The sequence below is a fragment of the Lissotriton helveticus genome, chromosome 9 (genome assembly GCF_964261635.1).
Source record: "Lissotriton helveticus chromosome 9, aLisHel1.1, whole genome shotgun sequence".
NCBI lineage: Eukaryota > Metazoa > Chordata > Amphibia > Caudata > Salamandridae > Lissotriton > Lissotriton helveticus.
Genome location: NC_136070.1, coordinates 1,149,393,882 through 1,149,406,456, shown reverse-complemented (window position 1 = coordinate 1,149,406,456; position 12,575 = coordinate 1,149,393,882). Strand labels below are relative to the sequence as shown.

General features: G+C 42.4%; 2 protein-coding genes across 2 annotated transcripts in view; one reads left to right on the top strand and one right to left on the bottom strand.

The window, feature by feature from the left end:
• LRTM1 (leucine rich repeat transmembrane protein 1) overlaps positions 1-3,490 on the bottom strand; it is a 74,038-nt gene extending 70,548 nt beyond the window's left edge. Inside the window, exon 1 of the mRNA XM_078661586.1 lies at positions 2,972-3,490. Coding sequence (XP_078517712.1) covers positions 2,972-2,978 — 7 coding nt within the window. The 5' untranslated portion in view covers positions 2,979-3,490. The remainder of the gene's footprint in view (positions 1-2,971) is intronic.
• Positions 1-12,575, top strand: part of CACNA2D3 (calcium voltage-gated channel auxiliary subunit alpha2delta 3) — a 2,522,256-nt gene that overhangs the window by 2,014,762 nt on the left and 494,919 nt on the right. The window lies entirely within an intron of this gene.

Sequence of the window (12,575 nt, the reverse complement as noted above, 5' to 3'; positions counted from 1 at the left end):
CGCCGCAATGTTAAAGATAGAGGATGTGACCGCCACCCTGGCGGTCACATCCTAATCTGCTCGGAGAGAATGCCGCAGCCCCTGTGGACGTTCCCTCCTCCTCAGGGGTCGCGGACGGACTCAAGTCCGTCCGCGATCCTAATCGGCCCCTTGGTGTAATTTTGTGTAGTTTTGATGACATTTTGCAAAATTATATGAAAGCAAATTATGTTAATCTTGCACTCCTCAAGTTATTAGGTTCCATGCAGCAGGTGATGGAAAGTGGCAAAAAGAGTACAGCATTACCTTGTAGAAACATTCTTTTTTTAGTGGGTCAACTTGAACTTTCTTTTGGTTGGTTTTGGGCATAGGACAATTATGTCTGGTAGTCCTGGAGATATCAACTAGAGAAAAGATGGACTGGAGCCTATGCACACATGCCCTACCCCTGAAACTACTGGAAGTTACCCACTAATACTATCTCTCCATAGTGTTAGGAACAAATTCCACAGGGGTTGCGAGCTATAAAACTCTGCAAATTTGCACACTCCTAAATGAAATACACCACTACCATATATAGGTCATGTTATGGTATTTTGAATCTACCCATGGAGATGGCAGGTCATTCACTTATCATGCAAACCGAGTGGGCCTCTGCTACTTGGTATACAACATCGAAATATGCAGATTACTAATGAAGTACTGCATTGCCACACAGTAAAGTATAACATAAACTTGCCCTCGAAAGAAAACATCACCTGAACACTGTATTTAATTTATTATGAAGGAAAATGTATAGTTTGTTACTTTCAATGGATTTGATATATTTCCTCAAAGACATATGGTCACATGTGCATTTTGTACAAGAGATTTTGAAGTGTGTTGTTCATAATAAACAAAATTGACAAAACCTTGACAGTGTGAAGGTTATGCTGTGACTGAGGGCAAATGTAATAACTGAGTTGGGTTGCCCTTGCACCACACAGACAAGTGCAAATAAAACACAACTACTAAGTCAGATTTATCAAGCCACACAAGGCCACCTTGCATGGCCCTGAGTGGCTTGTTAAATCCGGAGTAACACAATGCAGCACAAATCAGTGCATTGATTTACTCTGCCCCAGGGAGGCATTCCATGGATGGAGCATGAGGGTTCCCATGCATCCACCCATGGATTTTGGCGCATTCCCGGATTTACCATTACTGATAGACCTGGGATTGTGTCATAATGCTACGTCTCCCCAGGTTAGGTGTAATGATGAGAAAAATCTTCATTTCTCCTCGTTTTTACCTCTTCCTGTGTGTGCTGAATTCTACAGCACACATAGAAAGAGTATAATGCCTCAGGAGATTGTTGTTTGTGCAAGAAGGTGTCCCTTAATGTACAAAACAATTCTTCTTACTACACAGGCACTCTTGCACTGTGCCCAGTGTTGGAGCTAGACAGCACATTGTGCACCAGCGCTAGGAAAGGACAGGAACACGCTATATAATGTTCAATATGGCTCAATCCTGTCCTTTCACGCAGTACAGTAAGGTGGCTTGCTGGGTTGCATGAATTCTTGATTGGGGTGGGCAGTAAACTTCCCTCCTCCGGTAGAGTTTGCGAATTTTTGCCCACTCCGCACAAAAAAATTCCACAAACCGACGTGTGGCTGAGTTTTTTTATCATGCCTGTCTTGCCTATAGTAAGTTAGTGAATGAGAAAATCAACCACTGGACTGTCTCCCAGTGAGATTTCTCAATGCAAGCTGTCGCAGCAGGTCGCCACCACCTGCATTGAAAAATCTGCTGCTCTCAGTGAGAAAGTTGATGCTCGAGTAGAAAATCTACTCGAGTGGCAGAAAGAAGCAGCACCTTCTGGTGCACTGCATGGTGTCTTTTGTGCTGATTTTACAGTGCGGGACAGAAAAACTCAGTGCGAGCAGCGCAACGTGCCACAACTCTGCGGCTCGTGGAAATCCACTGAGTCTTGCTGATTTTTGGGGTAAAACTCCACGATTTCTGCCCATCCCTATTCTTGATAGATCTGCTCCTATGAGTGCACTTGCTTCCTCGCCTTGAAACAGGACTCCAGGTGGGCTTTGCTAAAGCTCGAACTCCTTCTGTGCCCACTGACCTCACATTTTTCAAGTGGAATTGTTAAAATAGAAAATGAGGTCACAGAGAACTCCATTATATTTGATACTTCGAATTGTTTTACTCACTCCCCAGGCTCTCAACGGAATTACGTCGACTTGCACAAGGGAAGTAATTCCGTGCTGCTGTCACGAGTACTCAAGCTCTTTCCCTTTTTTCTTCCCAGAGAATATTTTCCCTTAAGGTATGTTATTATGCAAGCAGCACAAATAAAGATGCACTGAGAGTCTTGCATACGTCTCCAACGTGATTCGTTGTGGGTATGAGGAATGACAGCATTAAACAGAAGAGTCACTTTAAACCTGACAAAACTGCGAGAAACTGGATAAAGGAGTAGGAGGGGAATATTCAGTGTTTTGACGAGTTCACACAGCGAGATATATACTAAAACTGTTCAAACAGATAAAGGGTTCGAAATTAAATTTAACATAATTATTCAACTTGAAAATGCCGAGGGTTGTTGCATTAGTACACTAGTTAAGTAATGTAATTCTGAGTCTATGTTACTATTAAAATCATTAATGTAGTCACATCCGCGGAAACAGATATCACAGGTGTGAATTGCATTGCAGCAGTCCCAAGGCATGGGACTCATCAGTTGGTACATTGGATAGGAAGGCCATCAATTCAATTGCACAGCTGGCAGGAAAATTAGGGATCAACATATTCTAATGCATAGGGATTCATATATATATTTAAGGTCCCATATCAATTTATCTATGCATAGCTGCGATTCAAACACTGTGTTCATTTCATTTAAAATAATATGAAATTCAGATCGTAGTTGCATCGAAACTCAATTACTTTTGAATTTGGCAGAAAATTGTACTGTTCCAGAAACACATTATCTCACCTTGCATCTCTGATTAGTGAGTGTTCCTTGCAGGAGGCTGGCCCACTTCTAAAAATTGGAGAGAAAAAACGCAAAAGTGGTTCTTGAGTAAGCCAGAGAGGTTATTGCAGGGTTGCCTGCTCCCCCCCTCCACAGTCAAAGAGGGTAAAATAAGGTTCGCTTCTTCCCAAGTGGTCGATTGATTGTGTCCGTGGGCGCTTCCATCGGAGCCGTCAATAGTCCATGACAAGTGTCCCGCTGTCACCCAACAATGTGTGTCTGCCTACTCCGCCGCCATCAGAGACCCCTTCTGTCCTCGTCCTCACTCGGCAGTCCATGGAAATAGAGTCTGTCAACTCACGCTGGACAGCTGTAAAATTCAAATCCCTTCCCGGGAGCGAAGGCTTTTCGAATATTTAATCTGCCCGGAGTGCAAGGCACAAAAATAAAGCTTTATGTTAATCCAATATACTGTCGCTGCAGAATCCTTCTGAATTATATGTCACGCTGCGTCAGATGACCCAGGGCTCGGCCCCCTGGACACCCTGCCTTGTGACTGAGACAGCAGAGGCAGGAGGAAGGGGCCCGCCAGCTGATGACATGGGTCTGACAGCGCACTTGTTTGCTTTCTGGGGTTTATTCTTTTGACATATAAGGGGATTAGCTGTGTTGACAGGATTTTCAAGCATGGCAACACTAAGCTGGTGTCTCCCTTGGTGAAAATTGTTAATGCATTTGTGAATATGCTTGAAAGTCAGAGCTTTTTTCTGTATTTCATTAATTTAATCTTTTTTATGAAATACTACTGCTAAAATATGATTGTTAGTAGATTTGAATGGTGTACCATATATATATATATATATATATATATATATATATATATATATATATATATGTATATCAGCACACACTTAGAAAAATGCTCATTGTATGAATGTTGAACAGCTTGGATTCTGCTCTACAGCATTACTATAATTAATAGTCTAATTTAAAATAAATAGAGTGAATATTAACCACATCTTACATTGCAGTCAATCCTCTGCAGTTGCTGCAGCAATATTTTTAGCCCTGAGCACATTCAAAGGATACTTCCAGGGGGGAAGGTCGTTCAAAGTTAAACCACATGTGAATTCCTCTTCCAACAATAACACGAGGCGCGTTTTATAGACTGTATAGTCTGACACGAGAAATTATGACTTCTTCAGTTGAGTCTTCATCACTAATCTGACTTCGAAACCACAAGTGAAACATGATTCAGTTGACTTTTAGGCATCCCCTGGTAGCCATCGTCCTCTAGGCGCAGAATGTATTGGGAAGTTGCAAGAAGAGAGGGAAGCCAAGTGTAACCGTGACCTCCAATGCCCCCCAGCGCGAACTCGCTAGCAACCAATAAGGTAGCAAAGGCATGGAAGGGAAAAAGACACGCTTCGCAGAGGCTTCTGGGAGTTTGTCTTTGAGGAATGATTGTGAAAGGCTGCAATCGTGAGTACCCGAGGGCTTTTCGCTTCACATCTTTTAGCAATTCCATGTTACTAAAGAACAAGGGATTATTCGACAATCCTACAACACGTGGTTTATGAATATTCTGTTTTTATAGGTCACAGTCCCTTATCTGTTATAACTCTAGATTGGTGTAGATCAGTGAGGATGAACGCTCAGGGTCCTGCTGTTTTGTAAAAATATGGGTGTGCACATTTTATATTACAGGTTTATATTTGCAAAGTACCTGCTTATTAGTGTTCAAGCAGATCACAGAATTTTTCGCTTTCGCTCCCCTTACTCCTAAACATAGCTTTTTCCCAGCGTTGGATTGGTAACGCGGACACATGGGCAATGCCTGAGGGGCTGGTATCCGAATTCCAGCTGTGGGCTGCTTTTTTGAGCAGCCTGGGGGCCGATTTGGAGGGGTTCTGCGTTGTTCAGATGCCACCAGCGGCCCAGTGGGTGCCTGAGTGGCCTTTCCGGAGGTAGATGGGCGTCCATTACCTCCCTTTTATCAAGGGGCAGATGTGTCACTCCCCTTTCTCTCGCTGGGCCGGCCACTTAATGTAGGCATACTGAGTGGGGGATACAATGAAATGAAAAAGCCCTGCGATGTGGTCGCGAAAATACCAGTGAGTCTAAGGGGACAAGCTACTCTCTGTATTCTTGGTGTATAATGCACTATTCTTCAAATACTGGACTGTACATACTATATAAAGGCAACAAAACAATAAAGGCAAATATTACTAAATTTCAAATTTAGGAATACAAAAAACATAAAAATTGGAATAATGTTTATTCAATTCCTCCCTTTGGGTTACACGCTACATAAAAAAGAATGGTTAAAAACATGATTTACAAAATATAAAATGATTAAAAAACAATCGAAAAAGACAGTCGACGCGGCGTTTCGGTGCTTGTGAATCTTATCACCTTCATCAGGACGAAGACTTTTTAATGATGTACAATCTAAAAATAAAAACAATCTTTTAGATGCCTATACAGTACAGTCTCATAGTTAATGTTGCAAACGTTTTTTACCCATAATAGTTACTGCCTCATCAATAATGCCCATTGTTTATCTGGAGTTGTGGCATGTCTTTAACCCCTTTCTACCCATCAACCATTTATAGGTTGTTTTACTTAGTGTCTACATCCTAGCATTACTCATTTTGCATATTGATATGCTCTGGGACTTTATAGTGGGTCTCAAGTGTCTAGTTTCCTATAGATTGGCAACCTCACAATCATAGGTACCTTAAGGAAGAAAGTAGTATGACTTAGTTTCCTCTGTTCCTCGATTTCGTTTCTTTGCGAGGTATTTGGATTTATGTTAATGTTTCCAAATCGTCTTCGATTTCCTTATGATTCGTTTTGCTTTGAGCCTTATGGGGAATAAAAGTCTAAGATCAGATATAATTGTTTACATACAAGCAATTTTTTGATAAACCCTCGTATCTATGATTTGGTTACCTTGAGAGATGAATTTATTCAATCTCGTCGGTACGTTGGAACCACCGAGCAGTTATATAGGTCCGTAAATACAGTTTTTTGGTGCTCTTTTTCAATGAGAGAACCTAGTGGAGTACATACAAATATCAATAGTGCCCTCTTTAGATATTTATTGTCAATTTCTGTTACCTTTAAAATCAGTTTACTCACCCACTATATTATGTGGAGTTGGTTTAAGGGTGTGGTAAATTATGATGGGAAGGCTGTATCTCCTGGAATAAAAATATTCGGAATGCCATCAGGATTTGCATTACTGAATAACAATCTAATGCTAAATTGCTGTCCATGTTATTTTAAGCATTATAGCGAGAACCTTCATTGTCTGATTATAAAACACTTTACCGGGTAGATGCTAGGAGTTTATCGTATAGCCGTTGATATTAAGCAAGCTAAAAAACCGGTATGCCTTTTAAGTATTTACAATTTTGGAAGCTAGGCCTTAAGTTACCATATGGGTTCGAAATATCTTACAAGATTATCGATTTTAAATGGCATTTGGGCGTTAGACAAAGCTCCAAAAGACAAAAGATAGCGTCGAAGTTACTGGCCGAATAGAAAGACCAACAACTTGTTGCTAGTAATGAATTATCGATAAACTTGAAGTCTAGCGGGCGGACTTGGTAGAAATTAGGTCCGGGGGCATAGCGGCATACTGAGTGGGGACAGCGGGCCTGAGCAGAAGTGGCCTCAATTGTTTTCATGTGTGTTTCGCCGAAGCAGTGTTTTGCAGAAAGGCAATATGCAAATGTGGGGCACTTTTTTTTTTAGCGTGCCCGGGCCGATTGTTAATCGCAATCCAACCCTGCTTTTTCCTGTACTTTACCTCACGCACTGCTTCTATCCTCTCCCCTTAGGAGAAACACTTTACAATACAGCTTGCCTCAAATCATTACGGTTTCTTTTAACTCGCTCAATTATCAACTATTCTCAAATTTGTACCTGGGAGTTTAAAGATAAGTGGTTTGTACGGAAGTGCACCCATGCGAAATTTTGCTCATAGGTGACTTCACACTTGTGAGGAAAATTTACACCGATGTACAGAATGGTGAACACGAGCACTAAGTACAAACAAGTCCTGATTCCCATCTAAATGACCAATCACAGAGAATGTTGTGACCTTTGCATATTTTGTATTGCTTTTGCAAGAAGTATTCGAGGGCCATGAGAAGAAAAACCTAAACACTATTCACACACCTTATTAAAACAGGAACGCCAAATGCAGATTTTTTTCTGGAAAAACTCGATAGCAACATATCTAATTTATCCCAAGAATATACCTTTGGCACTCACGTATTTTCTGTCTCATAGCAACAAAACTATGAGCTTTCGCACAAACTACATAGAGGTGTTAAGTGCGTGTAAAACGTTACGTCAGAATTACATTTTGTAAACTTCTTTACACTCTCAGTCAGTCAGTCAGAATAACTTTATTCGGCTTACTCAAAAGCCATACAAAGCAGGAAAAATAAAATACATTTCATATAAAATTATCATAATCACACAAAAAACATTAAATGAATAGCAATTTAACATACAATTAAAAAGTATATCATTTACACATGGGTATAAAAAAGAAAAAAACATTTGACTCTAAAACTAATCTTGGCAAACAGCTTTCGCTCTTGAGGCGGCTACCAGAAAACTAGCAATGCAGAAAGTAACATGGGGATTGGGTAATAATTGTAAATAAAACAAAGCCGGTCTTACTTGGGTGAAGCCGGCCTTTTTGAGAATGGGCAGCAAATATTTTTTCCGGGGTTCTGAAAACAGCCCGCAAAACATAACAAAATGCATCGTGTCCTGCACTGAGAACTGGTCACAGCTACAGGGCGGGGCTAATTCTGGTTTCTGCCAGTTTTTAAAAGAACCTAGATAAAAATGTAACAAATTAAATCTAAATTTGGTTAAAAGAAACCTATGGAAGGGGATTGTTACAAAACCAAGGTAGGGTGCAAGTGATAACGAGTTGACCAATAAACAGTGGTCCCTCACTGCCGGTTTTACCAATTCGCGTTCTTCACGGCATGCTTCCTTCCTTTCCAGAAATGACTTTTTTACAAATTCAATATCTTGGATCTTAATAACCTCGGGGGAGGAAAAAAGATCCGGACGACCAAGATCTGAAAATGCCCTACTCAAGTAAGCCACCCAAGGGATCTTTTTGGATCTGTCCAAGGACAGTACGTCAGACATAATCTTGTGGTTCAGTGGGAGTTCTTCATTCATCCACATTTTCAGCCAAAGTATCAGGGGGGCCATGCTCAGTTTATCAGAGAGAAACTGTAGGACCACTTCCTTATGGATCGAATACGTTGGGGTCGACTGGGGAACAGAGAGTAGGGTTCTGATAAATCTATTTTCCGCTTTCTGAATTGGTTCCACATTTACATAACCCCACAATGCGGACCCATATAAGGCAATGGCTACGGGTTTACTGTTATAGATTTTTAATAAAGCTTCCATGGGCCTAGCCCCTAGCCTGCCGGCGAAGCCCAGAAGCGCTGATGATGATCTGATAACAGCCAACCTCTTAGCTCTTACCTGCGGACCCCAGGACCCTTTCTGGTCGAACAGTACCCTAAATAGGGGAATGTAGATACCCTAGAAACTGTGTCCCCCCTGCATGCGAATGTTTTATTTCTCTTCTTACGACATTCTCGGCCCACCACCATTGTGTGTGACTTGGTTACGTTTATCTTAAGATCTAATTGCTCCATAAACGAACCAAAGGCGTTCAAAAGGCACTGGAGGCCAACACCCGTGCGGGCAATCAGCACGGCGTCATCCGCGTATAGGAGCGCCGGGATCTTAATTGCTCCCACACGCGGGACGTCGGCTTCCTGTCCCCCCAGGTGTGCGCCCAGGCCGTTAATATAGATGGTGAAGAGCAGGGGGGCTAAGATACAGCCTTGCCGCACCCCCCTTAATGATCTAAAGGGAGTGGTACACCTGCCCTCATTTGTCACGCGTACACTGGAAGAGAGTTCTTGATGCAGGGTAGCTATAAAAGTGACCAAGGCCTCGTCAATCCCCATCTCCAGTAAGATGGCCCACAACTTCGACCTGTTGACTAGGTCAAAAGCCGAGGAGAGGTCCATAAATGCAAGATATACGGACCCCTCCTTGGCCACAGTATATTTGGAGATGAGCAGATGTAAATTTACGCTGTGTTCAATGGTGCCCTTTCTTTCCCTAAAGCCATATTGAATTTCAGCCAACCCCCCACAGTACTCAACATTCTCCCTCAACCTGGTTAGAAGAACTCTACCTAAAATTTTTACTGACGAATCCAGGAGGGATATAGGCCTATAACAGGCTGGATCATCCCGCAAACCCTTTTTAAAAATTGGAACAATAGTAGAGGTGTCCCAAGAAGCGGGTGCAGAATTACCATTAACGGCGTTAAACACGTTTGCCAGAACTTCAGCCCATAGTTTAGGTGAGTACAAGAAAAAGTCAGCGGGCACACCGTCAGGGCCAGGTGCCTTATGCTTTTTAGTAGCCAAAATAGCTTTTTCCACCTCATTTCGATTAAAAAAGATGGGGTGGATGACTGAGGTATTCAACGGAACATCATTAGTCGCATCAGCAGTGTCCCCAAAGACATTTTTAAAGTGTAACAGCCATTTATCATCGGAGACAACACAGTCCATAGATTCATTGCTGTCGTCCGAAAAAAAGGGCTGTTTAATGGTCTCCCAAAATTTTTTACTATCTTTCAGGACTGCCACCGAAAGGAGACTGTCCCATGCTTCTTGTTTAATAGTGTCCTTTCGTTTTTTGACAGCTAGCTTGTAGATCTTCCTCAATCTGGTGATCTCACTTTTTACCCTAGGGGTATTTTTTAGGGCTACCAGCAGTGATCTATGTGCTTTAGAGCAAGCTGAATCAAACCAACGCTTAATTCCTGGGGTACCTTTTTTTGTCTTTGCTACAAGATCCTGTGATACCTGTCCGCATATTCCTTCAAATGCCTTGACAATTTCTTGACCCTGGGCACATGGATTTTTACAGATCTCAACCTGGTCCTTAATTTTAACATAATTTTCTGCGTAAAATTTCTCCGGTACCACCTTGGCCCATTTCAAGCGTCTACCTTGATCTGAAATCTTCAGAGGATGGGCAGGCCTGATTATCAACGGGGATGAACCCATGTGGCCTCCCCACGCTACTTCTAATTCTACCGGGTTATGATCACTAAAGTGTGATTGTACTGTGCGATAAGAAATCGCCCGGTTTAAGATTCCCAAGGATATAAATATGTAATCTATGATTGTACCTTGTGGAATGCCAGTAAAGGTTGGCAATCTAGTGCCCCCATCTGGTTCATACAGATCAAAGTTAGCGAGAAGATCTTCCAATTCCTCTCCCTCTGCAGTGTGTTCGAAATGGGGTCCCTCTAAACCATCATCCCGTTCCATACTGCTTTTCGTACAAATTAGGTTACACGGATGAATATTAAAATCACCTAATAAAATGTATTCAGTATCAAATTTAGTATTCTGACTGACCAAATTTAAAATATTGTCTAAATCAGTAATGTTTTGACCTCTGTGGTCGCAGTTCCCTGAGTTATAAAAATTTATAAAAATAGTCCTGCTAATGTTATTAGTCACTCTTTCAACCATCAAAATGTTTGGCGAGTTGGTGCTGATCTGCCTACAGCTGCCCTTTAAGTCTAATGAGAACAAAATCAGCAGGCCTCCCTTTGCCCTCCCCATACGACTAGGGACAGCTGGTTTAGTAAAGCTAATAAACCCGTCCCACCAAAGGTTGGCAGAGATGTCCCAGGTTTCCTGGAGGGCAATAATGTGGTGACCTAAAACAAAGTTTAACCATAACTTATCCTGTCGCTTAGTGCTTAACCCTGCTATATTCCAACTTATCAACTTGCACGAGTCTCTGGATAACTTAGGTTCAGAATACCCCACCAATACCCCTGCATTGCTATGTGGTGGTTGAGTTAAATCGTTTGAACCTGCTTTCGCTAGGCTCTGTGGCTTGTCTCCGGCAATGCGCTGATTCACGCGGTGCTCGGGCTGATGTGACATAGGAGGGTGGACATGTCTAGGTCTGATTTGGTCTCCCTGCCCCGTCTGAGGGATGAACTCGTCAGGATATAATCCCTTAATATGTGGACTATTCCTATCTAATTGTTGGTTTAAATCATTATTTCCCAGATTAGTGAGCTCTATATGTCAGTCGCAGTCGTTTAAGTTGGACAGGACTCCGTACCTGTTCCCTGTTCCAAAGCCCCAATCAAATGGGGTAGCTGGCTGACCCCAACCATTCACTACTGTGTTCCACATAGGCTGTGGAGTGTTGGGGCGCATCAAAAACTGTTCGTTTCCCGGCCTAACCATAAAGCCATGTCCATATCCTCTGTTATCAAATCCCGGGGTGCTTACTCCCCACCTATTTGTGTTTGTGTTGGGCCAATTTGGCCCCGGGGTTCTGGCCATTTGCCCAGTCGGGAAGTTATATTGCCCTGTCCCATGGCTAATCATCGGGTGTGAACGGTCGTTGTTGAATCTAGATTTGTTTTCCCCTCCCCAATAAGTGGCTCTTACGTGCCTTCTAGGCCTGGGAATATTAGGGGAAATGACATTATGATTTCTATTAAGAAAGAATTTCAGAGTAAGCGGAATTATTGAGCCGCTTCTACGTTGAGGTGGGAAGATGTTAGCAAGGATATTTGGGAGTACTTCTGCGCTGGCAAAATTTAAAACTACGCAGTCCCCTTTAAATTTCTTTTGTTTATTCCCAATCCATGGTACCCTCCTTGACGTAACAATTTCCCCTGCTAGCTGGTCAACTCCCTGGGATGCCATATACATATTATTGGAAAGCCAATGTAGGGCTTTGTCTTTTAATCCTTGAGGGGTTTCTTTTTGCTCGGGGGATAAGACAGGAACGTTCGCTAATACTAGGACTAGGGGTGAGGCTGCCATAATAAATTGTGTTGAATCCTCCCCTAAGTTCAATAGTGCTGGCACAGCAGGTACTAAAGTTGGCGACTCTCTCGTTACAACCTGGCTGGGCTCAGATGATGTTAACTGCCCTGCTAAAGTGGGCTGTACTTGGCCTTCCATGAGGCATGTATCAGGACCCGTACCCACCTCTGCTGTGACTACTGGTTTAATAACATGGGTGGCTAAATTTTCCAAATCGTTGACCACCTTAGTTTGCGACCCACCCATCTTTTTCACTTCTGCTGTAAGTTTATCTATTTTCCCAATGAGTGGCTTAATGATGGTCCTAATTTTAATATCTATCATTTCCGAGATCCTATTAAATAGGTCGTCGTCAATGATTTGCCTAAACTCTTCTGGGTCTTCATGCTCCACATTTTTCACTTTATGTCTAGGTGGCGGGGTAGCCTTTTTCTTTCCTGTCTGCTTGGCCCCACGTTTAGCTTGTGACTTTCTACAGTTTCTCACTGGCCGGGCAACAGGCGACGGAGGTGGCAGGGCTTCCGCTGTGGTATTGTGCTGTTGCTCGGAATCAGACACTACATGTAGTGAGAGATCAATTAACAAATCAGAATTTTCTATCACGTTGCTAATAGCTTGGGAATTTATATCAGGAATCAAGATTGTGGGATCAGGAGAACAAGTCCCAGACAATTGTG